The 15,354-nt window shown below is 42.1% G+C and overlaps 1 protein-coding gene across 1 annotated transcript in view; it reads left to right on the top strand.

Annotated features, from left to right (window-relative positions):
- Nucleotides 1-15,354, top strand: part of ANXA7 (annexin A7) — a 39,485-nt gene that overhangs the window by 3,142 nt on the left and 20,989 nt on the right. The window contains 5 exon segments of the mRNA XM_011928059.1: nucleotides 9,310-9,364; nucleotides 11,784-11,988; nucleotides 12,880-12,990; nucleotides 13,570-13,634; nucleotides 14,043-14,154. Of these exon segments, the coding sequence (XP_011783449.1) occupies nucleotides 9,311-9,364; nucleotides 11,784-11,988; nucleotides 12,880-12,990; nucleotides 13,570-13,634; nucleotides 14,043-14,154 (547 nt within the window). The 5' untranslated portion in view covers nucleotide 9,310.

The raw sequence follows: 15,354 nt of genomic DNA, 5'->3' as shown, positions 1-15,354 counted from the left end.
TTGCAGTGAGCTGAGATCTGGCCACTGCACTCCAGCCCGGGCGACAGAGCAAGACTCCGTCTCAAAAAATAAAAATAAAAATAAAAATTTCAGCAGTGGCCCGGCACAGTGACTCACGCCTGTAACATTTTGGGAAGCCGAGGTGGGTGGATCACCTGAGGTCAGGAGTTTGAGACCAGCCTGGCCAACATGGTGAAACCGTGTCTCTACTAAAAATACAAAATTTAGCCGTGTGTGGTGGTACGTGCTTGTAGTCCCAGCTACTTGGGAGGCTGAGACAGGAGAATCGCTTGAACCTGGGAGGTGGAGGTTGCAATGAGCGGAGATCACGCCACTGCACTCCAGCCTGGATGATAGAGCAAGACTCCATCTCCAAAAAAAATGAAAGATAAAATTTCAACAGCTTTTGGAGTACAAGTGGTTTTTTGTCACATGGATGAATTATATGGTGGTGAATTCTGAGATTTTAGTCACCCAAGTAATGTACATTGTACCTAATGTGTAGTTTTTATTCCTAGCCCCCTTTCACCCTCCCTTTCTGAGTCTCTAAAGTCCATTATAACACTTCATACCTATGCCTTTGCATACTCATAGCTTAGCTTCCACCTATAATGTGAGAACATACGGCTTTTGGTTTTCCACCCCTGTGTTACTTCACCTAGAAAAATTGCCTCCAGCTTAATCGAAGTTGCTGCAAAAGACATTATTTTGTTCCTTTTAGTGGCTGAGTAGTATTCCATGGTTTATGTATACCACATTTTCTTTATCCACTCAGTTGATGGGCACTTAGGTTGATTCCACATCTTTGCAGTTGTGAATTGTGCTGCTATCAATATACATGTGCAAAAGTCTTTTTCATATAATGACTCCCTTTCCTTTGGGTAGATACCCAGCAATGGAATTTCTGGGTGGAATGGTAAATCTGTTTTTAGCTCTTTAAGGAGTCTCCATACTGCTTTCTGTAGAGGCTGTATAGCAGTGTAATAAGTGGTCCCTTTTCCCCACATGCACACCAACATCTATTGTGTTTTGACTTTTTTTTTTTTGAGACTGAGTCTTGCTCTTGTTGCCCAGGCTGGAGTGCAGTGGTGCCATCTCGACTCACCCCAACCTTCGCCTCCCGGATTCAAGCAATTCTTCTAACTCAGCCTCCTGAGTAGCTGGGATTACAGGCATGTGCCACCATGCCCAGCTAATTTTGTATTTTTAGTAGAGACGGGTTTCTCCATGCTGGTCAGGCTAGTCTCAAACTCCCGACCTCTTCAGGTGATCTGCCCGCCTCAGCCTCACAAAGTGCTGGGATTACACATGTGGACTACCGCGCCCGGCCCTTTTTTTGACTTTTTTTTTTTTTTTTGAGACGGAGTCTTGCTTTGTCGCCCAGGCTGGAGTGCAGTGGCCGGATCTCAGCTCACTGCAAGCTCCGCCTCCCGGGTTCACGCCATTCTCCTGCCTCAGCCTCCCGAGTAGCTGGGACTACAGGTGCCCGCCACCTCACCCGGCTAGATTTTTGTATTTTTTAGTAGAGATGGTGTTTCACCGTGTTAGCCAGGATGGTCTTGATCTCCTGACCTCGTGATCCGCCCATCTCGGCCTCCCAAAGTGCTGGGATTACAGGCTTGAGCCACCGTGCCCGGCCTTTTTGACTTTTTAATAATGACCATTCCTGTAGAAGCAAGGTGGTATCTCATTGTGGTTAATTTGCATTTCCCTGATGATTAATGATGTTGAACATTTATTTCATGTTTGTTGGCCATTTGTATATCTTCTTTTGAGAAATGTCTATTCATGTCCTTTGCTCAGTTTTTAATGCAATTGTTTTTTTTTTTCTTTTGATTTCAGTTCCTTGTAGATTCTGGATACTAGTCCTTTGTTGGATGCATGATTTACAAATATTTTCTCCCATTCTGTTGGTGGTCTGTTTACTCTGTTTATTTCTTTTGCTGTGCAGAAGCTTTTTAGTTTAATTAGTTCCCATCTATTTTTGTTTTTGCTGCATTTGCTTTTGGGGTCTTAGAGATGAATTCTTTGCCTAGGCCAGTGTTTAGAAGACTGTTTCCAATGTTCTAGAATTTTTATAGTTTCAGGTCTTATATTTAAATCTTTTATCAACTTGAGTTGATTTTTGTATAGGGTGATAGATAGGGATCCAGTTTCATTCTTCATGTGGCTTGCCAGTTTTCCCAGCATCGTTTATTAAATAGGGTGTCCATTCCCCAACTTTTGTTTTTGTGTGCTTTGTCAAAGAGCAGTTGGCTGTATGTATTTGGCTTTATTTCTGGGTTCTCTATTTTGTTCCATTGGTCTATGTGCCTACTTTTATACCTGTACCATGCTGGGCCGGGCGCGGTGGCTCAAGCCTGTAATCCCAGCACTTTGGGAGGCCGAGACGGGCGGATCACGAGGTCATAAGATCGAGACCATCCTGGCGAACACGGTGAAACCCCGTCTCTACTTAAAAAATACAAAAAACTAGCCGGGCGAGGTGGCGGGCATCTGTAATCCCAGCTACTCGGGAGGCTGAGGCGCAGAATGGCGTAAACCCGGGAGGCGGAGCTTGCAGTGAGCTGAGATCCAGCCACTGCACTCCAGCCTGGGCGACAGAGCGAGACTCCGTCTCAAAAAAAAAAAAAAGAATGGCTTAGGCAAAGGAATGCTGGGAATAGTTCAAGTGTTAGAGATTTCGTGTTGACATGGGTTAGGTGTTGGTAAGAAATGAGTTAAACAGATAAATAGAGGCTGGATGCGGTGGCTCATGCCTGTAATCCTAGCACTTTGGGAGGCTGAGGCAGGTGGATCTCTTGAACCCAGGAGTTCAAGATCAGCCTGGGCAGCATGGCGAAACCCTGTCTTTACTAAAAATACAAAAAATTAGCCAGGTATGGTGGTGTGTACCTGTAGTCTCAGCTCTTCGGGAGACTGAGATAAGAGGATCATCTGAGTCCAGGAAATCAAGGCTGCAGTGAGCTGATGTTGCGCTACTATACTCCAGCCTGGGCAATAGAGCAAGAAACCATCTCAAAAATATATATATAATAATAATAATTGGAGCCAATACTAAGGAGACCTGAATATCAGGCCAATTAATTTTCATTTGATACTCCAGCAGTAGTCATTGATGATTTTTGAGCTGAAGGGCAGTTTGCTGAAAGAGTAGCATTTTAGGAAAGTTTAACTAGTGACAGTATCTGAGAAAATTGGGAGGGTGAGACAGTATAAGCAAGAATATAAACAGAGAAGGAGTTTTAATAAGATAGGCATCAAGTGATGAAACTTGGTCTGAGTATATGACCATGAGAACAGAAATTACAAGAGAGGCATTTCAAAAGATGGATAGAAAAATGCTGGGTTTTGGCCAGGCATGGTAGCTTATGCCTGTGATCCCAGCTCTTTGGGAGGCCGAGGCGGGCAGATCACCTGAGGTCAGGAGTTCGAGACCAGCCTGGCCAACATGGCGAAACCCCCTCTCTACTGAAATACAATAAGCCAGTGTGGTGGTGGGTGCCTGTAATCCCAGTTACTCAGGAGGCTGAGGCAGGAGAATCACTTGAACCCAGGAGGTGGAGGTTGCAGTGAGCTGAGATCACACCACTGCACTCCAGCTGGGGCAACTAAAGCGGAACTCTGTGTCAAAAAAAAAAAAAAAAGAAGAAGAAGATAAAAATACTGGGTTTCTTACTATACTGGAGTAATTTAAGTAGTGGTGCTGTTGACAGATAAAGGATGTTAAGAGTGGTGTGGTGGAGAATGATGAGTATTTTATTCTACACATACAGAAGTCCTCCTAACTGACTTCTGTCTTAATCTGCTCCTTAGTCTGTTTTGGTGATCCTCCACCTCACAGTTACATCCCACCTTTTGCCTTGCAAATAACATTGTTCTACTTTCTTGCCTATCTGTGTCTAGCACCTTTACAAACCTAGTTTAAACCTTTGATCATTCACTCTCCACTTGTAGCAATGTTTTCTTGTAGATGCCAAAAAAGTGATTACTGACTTTATATATATATATTTGCCAGGTATATTATATCTGATCACTAATAGTATTTTAGATTTTTTTGTTGTTGAAACAGAGTTTTGCCCTATTGCCCAGGGTAGAGTGCAGTGGCGTGATCTCGGCTCAAGCGATTCTCCGGCATCAGCCTCCTGAATAGCTGGGATTACAGGCACATGCCACCATGCCTGGCTAATTTTTGTATTTTTAGTAGAGACAGCGTTTCACCATGTTGGCCAGGCTGATCTCGAACTCCCGACCTCAGGTGATCCACCTGCTTCAGCCTCCCAAAGTGCTGGGATTATGGGCGTGAGCCACCGCACCCAGCCTTTTTTTTTTTTTTTTTTTTTTTTTTTTTGAGACAGAGTCTCGCTCTGTTGCTGGGGCTGGAGTGCAGTGGCCGGATCTCAGCTCACTGCAAGCTCCGCCTCCCGGGTTTAAGCCATTCTCCTGCCTCAGCCTCCCGAGTAGCTGGGACTACAGGCGCCCGCCACCTCGCCCGGCTAGTTTTTTGTATTTTTTAGTAGAGACGGGGTTTCACCGTGTTCGCCAGGATGGTCTCGATCTCCTGACCTCGTGATCCGCCCGTCTCGGCCTCCCAAAGTGCTGGGATCACAGGCGTGAGCCATTGCGCCCGGCCAATTTTTGTATTTTTATTTATTAAGTTTATTTATTTTTTTTGAGACAGAGTCTCGCTCTGTTGCTGGGGCTGGAGTGCAGTGGCCGGATCTCAGCTCACTGCAAGCTCCGCCTCCCGGGTTTAAGCCATTCTCCTGCCTCAGCCTCCAGAGTAGCTGGGACTACAGGCGCCCGCCACCTCGCCCGGCTAGATTTTTGTATTTTTTAGTAGAGACGGGGTTTCACCGTGTTCGCCAGGATGGTCTCGATCTCCTGACCTCGTGATCCGCCCGTCTCGGCCTCCCAAAGTGCTGGGATTACAGGCTTGAGCCATCGCGCCCGGCCAATTTTTGTATTTTTAATAGAGACAGGGTTTCACCATTTTGGTCAGGCTGGTCTCTGACCTCAAGTGATCCACTGGCATTGGCCTCCCAAGGTGCTGAGATTACAGATGTGAGCTACTGCGCCTGGCCGTATTTTAGATTGGATCAGGCTAAGAGGGTATTCTTTTGAATGTTTGTTTTTTCTCTGTTTATTTGCATTTGCTTTAGGTTAATAGTGTTTTCTTCAAATGCAGAAGATATATGTATATATATAGGGATATTTGTTTTTAACCACACTAGGTCCATTTATTTTACATGAGCCGTCTTTTCAAAAATGGACAGGAGAGTGTAATGAATCCCATGTACTCATCACCCAGCGTGAACAGTTATCAACTCCTGATTGCTTATTTTATCTAAATTCCTGCACTATATTATATATAATATTCCTGCATATTATTTTGACACAATCCCTGACATACCATTTTGTCTGTAAATATTTAGTGTTTATCTCTAAAAGATCAGAATACTTGATGAAAATCATAATACCATTATCACACCTAAAAAAATAGTAATGTCTTAACATCACTTGATGTGCAGGTTATTGTTTACTTTTCCAAATGGAAATGAGTACCTTTTGAAGAACATAACTTTCTTTTTTTCTTTTTTTTTTTTTTTTTTTGAGATGGAGTCTCGCTCTGTCGCCCAGACTGGCCGGATCTCAGCTCACTGCAAGCTCTGCCTCCCGGGTTTATGCCATTCTCCTGCCTCAGCCTCCCGAGTAGCTGGGACTACAGGCGCCCGCCACGTCGCCCGGCTAGTTTTTTGTATTTTTTAGTAGAGACGGGGTTTCACCGTGTTAGCCAGGATGGTCTCGATCTCCTGACCTCGTGATCCGCCCGTCTTGGCCTCCCAAAGTGCTGGGATTACAGGCTTGAGCCACCGCGCCTGGCCTGAAGAACATAACTTTCAAACTTTCTGGTACAGACTGCAGTTTTTAAAAGATGTTTCCAGTGTTATGTTTGCTGATCAGAAGACTATCAACTTTTGATCACCATTATTATCACAGTATAGATAGTATATGAATGCCTCCTTAATCTCAGACTAACCACACTCTACCACCCTAATTTCTTTTTCCATCAGAAAGCATTTTAATTTTAAAATTAGTCTAAGTCTAATAAAATTGAGAAGGTAAATATACTGAAAGTGTTATAATGAATAAATAAAAGCCAAACTTTGTGCTAATTATTTTTTAATATTCTTGCATTATATATCACAGTTCTCTATGATCATAGCAGTTAACATTTATTGAGGACTTAATTTATTCCAAGCACTGCTAAATGCTTTGCCTATGTTCTTTTACTTAATTCTTACAACAACATCCTTAAGTAGGTACGTTCACGTCCCATTTTATAGGTGAAGAAATGAAGGCGTAAAAAGGCTAAGTAACTTCTTTTGAGAAGCTAAGTAACTTGCCCATATTGACACAGCTAGAAATCCAGGATGTTAGATGGAAAATTCTGTTGGCAGTGCTGGTGAAAATGCAAATTGGTACAACCCCTGTGGAGGGAAATTGGGCAGTATCACCTTCACCTTTACCCCTTGTCTCAGCAATGCCATTTCTAGGAATCTTCCCCAAAGATAATATTGGCAAAATATACAGAGAGGTACCTGTACACGGCTGTTCATTGCAAGACTAATAGTTAAAGGACTAGAAATAATTCAGATGTCTGCCATTAAATAAGCCATGATGTAGCCACACACTGAAGTACTATGTAGTTGTGTTTTTTGTTTGTTTTTTTTTTAAGGTACACGGTGTCACTCTGTTGCCCAGGCTGGAGTGCAGTGGTGCGATCCTAGCTCACTGCAGCCTTGAAGTCTTGGGCTCAAGTGATCTTCCTGCCCAGGCTTTTGAATAACTGGCACTACAGGTGCACACCACCATGCCTGGCTAATTATTTTACTTTTTGTAGAGATGAGGTCTCTCTTTGTTGCCCAGGCTGATCTCAAACTCCTGGCCGCAAGAGATTCTACTGCTTCAGCCTTCCAAAGTGCTGGGATTTACAGGCATGAGCCACTGTGCCTGGCCTATGTTGCTGTTTTTAAAAAGGACTGAAGACTATAGATGATGGCCATAATAAGAGAAAAAAGCCAGTAAAGAAACAGAGTATGGGCCAAGAGCAGTGGCTCATGCCTGTAATCCTAGCACTTTGGGAGGCCGAGGCAGGTGGATCACCAGGTTAGTAGTTCAAGACCAGCCTGGCCAAGATGGTGAAACCCCATCTCTACTAAAAATACAAAAAGTAGCTGGGCGCGGTGGCAGTCGCCTGTAATCCCAGCTACTCGGGAGACTGACGCAGGAGAATCGCTTGAACCCAAGGGATGGAGGTTACAATGAGTTGAGATCATGCCACTGTACTCCAGCCTGGGTGACAGAGTGAGTCTCGGGAAAAAAAAAAAAAAAACAGTATGTTTTATGTAAGAATGGAATGGGGATGCAAATATAGACATATCAGCTTATGTACTTAAAGACAGGTAGATAAACTGTAAAAGTAATCATATGTAGGAGATAGTAAGGGACAGGGTTAGAAGTTAACAGGTTTCTGAACATATCTTGTTTTGTAGATTTGACTTTAGAATCCAGAAAATGTTTTATATAATTATAAAACTAAATCAAAAAATTTTAAAACCTTAAAAGTCAAAAGCAAAATGAAACAAATGGACCTAATATGTGTCAAATTGATAGCATAAGTATACAGGAATAATTTTCAAAGTGTCATTAAAACAGTAATTTGGGGCTGGGCTCTGTGGCTCATGCCTGTAATCCCAGCACTTTGAGAAGCTGAGGCAGGCAGATCACTTGAGTTCAAGACCAGCCTGGGCAATATGGTGAAACCCCATCTCTACAAAAAAATACAAAAATTTACCAGGCATGGTGGTGCGCACCTGTGGTACCAGCTACGGCAGGGGGTGTTGAGGTGGGAGGATCACTTGAGCCCAGGAGGTAGAGGCTGAAGCAAGCTGTGATTGCACTGCTATACTCCAGCCTGGGTGACAGAGCAACACTTTGTCTCAAAAATAAAAAGTTTAAAAAAAGAAAGCTAGAGTTTAATCCACGTATATGTGACTCCAGAATGTTAACTCCTAACCATTGTACCGTTGTTTCCCATAATGTGGTTATATCACCATATGAGGGGATTTCTGTGGCACCTAGAAAGGACTTTTTATTGTAATAGCTAAGTATTTATTTTAATATTACCTTCTATTTGTGGTAAGAAAACTACTGGAAGTTTTCCATTTAAAAGTATGGTGATATTTAAAAGTGTGCTGATAATAAGCATACTTTAAAAATAAATGGAAGTAAAAAATTGGCTTAAAGAAAAATAGACTGGCTGGGTGTGGTTCTGGAGGCTGGGAAGTCCAAGATCGAGGTGCTGGCATCTGGTGAGGACTGCTTTCTGCTTCTAAGGTGAAGCCTTGGCCGGGTGAGTTGGTTCATGCCTGTAATCCCAGCACTTTAGGAGTCCGAAGTGAGTGGATCACCTGAAGTTAGGCATTCAAGACCAGCCTGGCCAACATGGTGCAACCCATCTCTACTAAAATACAAAAAAATAGCTGAGCATGGTGGTAGACACCTGTAATCCCAGCTACTCGGGAGGGTGAGGCAGGAGAATCACTTGGACCCCGGAGGCAGAGGTTGCAGTGAGCTGAGATCACGCCACTACACTTCAGCCTGGGCAACAGAGCAAGATTCCATTTCCAAAAAAAAAAGAGAAAAGAAGAATAGTTCATAAATAATAGTAGTGGTAGAATTGAGATGTGACAAAAATTGTATGTCATGACAAAGTTGGAACCTTTGCTAGGCTGTACTGATTCCACTGGTGTGAATAATGAAATAAGCCTTTAATAAGCTTTGCTTATATCCCTAATATCCACATTTTAATTTTATGCCAGACTTTTGAAAAGAGAAATATTTTGCAGAAAACCGTGTGTGTGTGTGTATATATCTATATGTTTTCAAAGGCCTTAACCATTATAAGAAATTACAGGCCGGGCACAGTGGCTCACACCTGTAATCCCAGCACTTTGGGAGGCCGAGGCGGGTGGATCACCAGGTCAAGGGATTGAGACCATCCTGGCCAACGTGGTGAAACTCCATCTCTACTAAAAATACAAAAATTAGCTGGACGTGGTGGTGTGCACCTGTAGTCCCAGCTACTTGGGAGGCTGAGGTAGGAGAATCGCTTGAACCTGGGAGGCAGAGGTTGCAGTGAGCCGAGATCATGCCACTGCACTCTAGCCTGGTGACAGAGCAAGACACCGTCTCAAAAAAAAAAAAAAAAAAACTTACAGAGGACCTTTTTTATTGTTGTTACAGAATGTCATACCCAGGCTATCCCCCAACAGGCTACCCACCTTTCCCTGGATATCCTGTAAGTATTGCTACTTAATACCGCACATCCTTAAAACAGGTGGTGTTTGGTACTGGCCATGTCAGATCTTACCGATATGCTAGAGCAGGGGTCGTAAATTCAGATGCTCACAGGTACTGAGTAGAACAAGTGAGCATAGGCAGTTGTGTGGGGGACTAGAGAGGTCTTGCTTTGTCTATTGAAAGCTGGCAGGTGCTTAGCACCAGCCCTGTGTAGCCATGGAGGGAGGCACACTTAGCTTTGCTAGATACTCCAGCCTTTCAAGTAAAGCCAGAACTTGGGTTCTATATGAAATTGTCCACAGTTTAAAAACTTAGGAGTTAGTTTTAAAAAATGTTAACTGCTGTATGAGCCAATAAAACATGGATGTAAGCAAAATCCATCCCATGAATCACTGGTTCTTTTTTTTTTTTTTTTTAATACCCTTGAGTCATAGTATCACTGCTTCTTAACCGTTGTGTTAGAATGTTTAAAATAATTAATGGCTTGGCTTGACCCAGAGATAAATTGCAGTGGATTTATAGTTCTTAGACTTGGAGTACGTTTTATAAACGTGCTACTAAGTTCCACCTTGTTGATATCTATACTACTCTGAGGACTAACAGCTGAGCCATAAGTAAGAATTGTGCATTTCAGTTTTTTTTGTTTCGTTTTGTTTTTTGTCTTTGAGACAGTCTCGCTCTGCGCCTAAGCTGTAGTGCAGTGGTGTGATCTCAGCTCACTGCAACTTACGCCTACTGGGTTCAAGTGTTTCTCCTGCCTCAGCCTCCCGAGTAGCTGGGATTACAGGTGCCCACCACCATGGCCGGCTGATTTTTATATTTTTAGTAGAGACGGGGTTTCACCATGTTGGCCAGGCTGGTCTCAAACTCCTGACCTCAAATGATCTGCCCACCTTGGCCTCCCAAAGTGCTGGGATTTTAGGCATGAGCCATTGTGCCCGGCCACATTTCAGTTTTTTGTTTTTCTTTTTTTTGAAACAGAGTCTCGCTCTGTCACCAGGCTGGAGTGCAGTGGTGCGATCTCAACGCACTGCAACCTCCGCCTCCCAGGGTTCAAGCGATTCTCCTGCCTCAGCCTCCTGAGTAGCTGGGATTACAGGTACATGCCACCACGCCCAGCTAGTTTTTGTATTTTTAGTAGAGATGGGGTTTCACCATGTTGGCCAGGATGGCCTCGATTTCCTGACCTCATGATCCGCCCACCTCGGTCTTCCAAAGTGCTGGGATTACAGGCATGAGCCACTTAGCCTAGCCCACATTTCAGTTTTATACTCATAACTGTGGGGCTGCTATCTAACCCTGGGAGAATAGGAAGAGGGGTCTATACAAGTTTGTGATAATATGTTTATCCTTATGCAAAGTGATTATATAGTTCTTGTGAATTTATCACAGGAGAGATGAAAATTATGGATATGTTCCCAAGTCCCTATGTATTAAACAGGACTTTAGTAACTATTTCAGTCAGCGTAGGCTAATTGCTAAAACAGACAACTCCCGAATCTCAGTGACTTAACACAATGAAAAAAAAATGTATTTCTTTCTTCAGTCTCCTGGAAGTCAGTGGTGAATAGGGGGTGGGTGGGACAAGGCTTTGTTTCATGCAGTGTTTTGGGTTTCCAGGCTCCTTCCTTATTCTGATCCTACCATCCTCTAGCACTTTCAAGTCCTCTGCTGGATCCTCTGCTTATGGGTGGCAGATAAAGGAAGAGAGAGAACATGGAGGATTTGCCAGAGGTTTTTAGGGGACAGATTTAGAAAGTGGTATATGTCACTTCTGTCTATGTTCATTCACTGATATTCATTCATGTGATCCGACCTAACTGCAAGGGGGTCTGGGGAAATGTAGTCTGTATAACTTTGTGGCCTGGGGAGAAAGAGTTCAGTGAATATGCAACAATCTCTTCCTCTCTACGTATTACTGCACTGAACTGTGAGGTCCAAAATGTCACATCCTGTGTGTGATGTGATATACAGGTTACCTTTTTCATGTTTAAATATTATGTAACAGATCCAGATGTGTTGCAAAAGAGCCTCAAATTCCTCTGTTTAGGGTATAGAGGAGGATTTTTCTTATATTTGTAGATTCTGGGAAAATGAAGGAACTAATGAGGTTTTTTATTTTTGTTTCTTAAAACCTTGAGGTTTGTAAAGAACCCTGTTCTGACTCCCAGATAGAGAAGCAGACCCCTCTTGCCTGACTCAAGTAGAATTAAATTTAACTGAATTCTGACAAACAAGTGTCCTTACAAACTGGTATGCTGATAAACTAGTATAAGATTCCAGGATTTCTAATGAGACTTTTAAAAAGTGAAAGAATGAGCTAGACCTTAATAATAACCTCTGTTTGTTCCTTATTTTTAAGATGGGTCATAGTTCTCTATGATCACATTTGTTTAAAAATTATTCTGATTTTTCAGCCTGCAGGTCAGGAGTCATCTTTTCCCCCTTCTGGTCAGTATCCTTATCCTAGTGGCTTTCCTCCAATGGGGGGAGGTGCCTACCCACAAGTGCCAAGTAGTGGCTACCCAGGAGCTGGAGGCTACCCTGCGCCTGGAGGTTATCCAGCCCCTGGAGGCTATCCTGGTGCCCCACAGCCAGGGGGAGCTCCATCCTATCCCGGAGGTGAGTTATGGGTTGTGGAATTAGTAATGATTGGGATTGCTGTAGCACTTTTTCCTTCTCTCTTTATCCCCTTCATTCCTGCTTGTTTTGTGTGAGGTCAGGTCACTCTGACCTAGCTGGCAAGATGGAGGGATGAAGATTCTCTGGGGTTATGAAAGCTGGGAGCAGTTTCAAAAATTCCACTGTGAAGGGACTTGGAATAAATTTCATGACAATAAAGGATCAATATGTAACACTTTGCTTGTTTGTAGTCTTAAGACCTGATTAAGACATTTCAATTAGCAAGACTGTGACCTTTAGGTCAGCTTTATTCAAAGGTAAAAACGACCCCCAAAAAACAACAACAAAAAAACCTTAGCATTTTTGTATTTTAAGTTAGTAAGGAAGAATAATAAAGTAAAATTTTGGCTGGGTGCGGTGGCTCACACCTGTAATCCCAACACTTTGGGAGGCTGAGGTGGTTGGATCACTTGAAACCAGGAGTTTGAGACCAGCTTGGCCAACATGGTGAAACCCGTCTGACTAAAAATATGAAAATTAGCTGGGTGTGGTGGCGCATGCCTGTAATCCCAGCTACCTGGGAGGCTGAGGCAGGAAAATCACTTGAACCTGGTAGGTAGAGTTTGCAGTGAGCCGGTATTGCGCCACTAAACTCCAGCCTAGGCAACAGAGTGAGACTCCGTCTCAAAAACAAAAATAAATAAATAAGATAAAAATTTAAAAGCTTGTTTTTTACTGGATAATTTGAAGTTTTGAATCTAGATGAAAAGGGACTGCTATTATAGCATTAATAGCATATTTTTTCCACTTTTAACAATAGACATTTTTCTAAGGTTTTTTCTGCAGTCATGAGAACTGTACTATAGTTTATTGACCTGTTCTTTTCTCTAGTTCCTCCAGGCCAAGGATTTGGAGTCCCACCAGGTGGAGCAGGCTTTTCTGGCTACCCACAGCCACCTTCACAATCTTATGGAGGTGGTCCTGCACAGGTCCCACTACCTGGTAGGTACCAGCTGTCCAGACAAAAACAGTATCATGATATTTTGAATTTTAAAATCGCCATTGAGAGAACTTAGTTTTTATTTGAGATAATCTGCAATAAATGTTTATGTATTTCCATAAATAATTTTAAACATAATGGTTTTATGAAATGTATTACATTGGTGGAAAAGTTTAATCAGTAAAATAGAGATAAAGTCACACTTTTTCTATTAAAAAAGTCTATCCCAAAGCCAAAAAGGAAGCCTTCAGGAACTTCTCTGCCCACTCCTGTACCACTAGTGAAACCACCCCCAGAACTATATTGTGACAACCATTCCAGATGGAATCAGAATTTAATCTGGTGCAAGTGTGAAAAAAGTATTATTTGTGAAGATCTTTTTTAGAACATGGAATATTAAAAAGGTTCTTATGACCAAAGTTGGTTTTAGATTCAGTAAATTATATTTTTTAAAATCATCCTCATGAATATCATAGTGTAAATGTTCTTGTATGTTTCCATATTCACAATCATCAATGCTGTTTTGAAAAATTAAAACATATAAGACCTGTTGCTGTATTATTATCATTTTTAACATATAGGTGGCTTTCCTGGAGGACAGATGCCTTCTCAGTATCCTGGAGGACAACCTACTTACCCTAGTCAGGTATTTTGTTCCTACCTTTTAAGCTCAGTCTAGGTAGCTAGATAAAGAAGGAACCTTCCCTTTGCTGAGGTTTCCATGGGTCAGAAGAAATGGCCCGTTATTGTAATGGAAGACTAAAGTCTTTGCTTCTAATAGACTCCATACTTTCTTTGGTCCATCTGCATTAATAGTGTCCTGATGACTTTGAGAAGACAAGCATAGGTCCAATCTCATAGGTAATGATTCTCACAACTTTATCCTAGAAATTCACCTGGGCTCTTGGTTTTAGTTCTTTTTCCTTTTCCTTGCCCTTACCAGCAGTTATACCTATGAATTTGGGTGGCTGGAGATTGGTATTTCTGACAGTGATTTATGTAGGGTGGTTTTGTTTCCCATTTTTACCTTTATAACTTTTCACTCTTTTTTCAGATAAATACAGAATCTTTTCCTTCCTATCCTGTTTTCTCTCCTGTTTCTTTGGATTATAGCAGTGAAGTGAGTAAGGTTTTCTAATGTTCACTAATCACTAGGTCCTTTCTATGTGTGCCTTTGTTTCTGATTCTCATGTACTTATCTCTCACTACTTCCTTAAGGGCTCAACTGTATCTGTTTTATCTTTATGTTCCTGTAATGGTTGGTAGGGCTTTGGACATGGTAGCCAGTTAGTCTGTTGAATGGATTTTCTCAGTAGCTGCAGAGTTTCCCATATATTAAATATTTGCCCTACTATGTATGGCTGCTGCTTTTTTATTTATTTATTTATTTTTGAGACAGAGTTTCACTCTTGTCGCCCAGGCTGGAGTGCAGTGGCACGACCTCAGCTCACTGCAACCTCCACCTCCCAGGTTCAAGTGATTTTCCTGCCTCAGCCTCTGGAGTAACTGGGATTACAGGTGCACACCACCACACCTGGCACATTTTTTGTATTTTTAATAGAGACGAGGTTTCACCATGTTGGCCAGGCTGGTCTCAAACTCTTGACCTCAGGTGATCCACCTGCCTCGGCCTCCCACAAGTGCTGGGATTGCAGGCATGGGCCACTGCGCATGGCCTGGCTTCTTATTTTAATCCCAAATTTTATTCTTAAATTGCCTTGTTAATTTTTTTATAGCCTATGCAAGTTACTAGGAACATAATAAGCAGCATACTTTTATGCTTACTTTTATTTTGATTTTCTTATTAATTTCTATATTGGATATTCATGAATATCTAGCATTTTCAAGCTTGTTTTAGGCTAGGGTAGGAGAAGGATTCTAGTATTGGAAGAGGAACACCTTAGTGATTTTTTTTTAGCTCACTTTGAGGTATGTGAGCTCCAGAGAGGTTGAGAAACTTGTCTAGGGCCACAAAACTAATGAAGGAAAAAGCTGAGAAGATTCTAGTCTATATCTTCTGCCTTCTAGACCAGTGGTCTCTCTCTTATACAAAGGTGCTTTGCTGATACAGTCATGTAAGTTGCTTTCAGTCCTTGTTTTCATTGTTGAAGTTGTTTGCCAATCATATTATAAACCTGTAATCACTTTTGTTATGGAAATTTTGATTGTAGTTTAAGCATGCTTGTAATTTTAGGGAAATCATTTTATGACTGAATATGAATGATTTTTAAACATAAAACACTAAAAGTAAAGCACATGTATGTATGAAACTTTTTTTTATTGTTATTATACTTTAAGTTCTAGGGTACATGTGCACAACGTGCAGGTTTGTTACATATGTATACATGTGCCATGTTGGTGTGCTG

The sequence above is a fragment of the Colobus angolensis genome, unplaced genomic scaffold (genome assembly GCF_000951035.1).
Source record: "Colobus angolensis palliatus isolate OR3802 unplaced genomic scaffold, Cang.pa_1.0 Scaffold12, whole genome shotgun sequence".
In the NCBI taxonomy this organism is placed as follows: domain Eukaryota; kingdom Metazoa; phylum Chordata; class Mammalia; order Primates; family Cercopithecidae; genus Colobus; species Colobus angolensis.
Note: the sequence above shows the minus strand (reverse complement) of the source record. Positions and strands in the feature narration are given on the sequence as shown.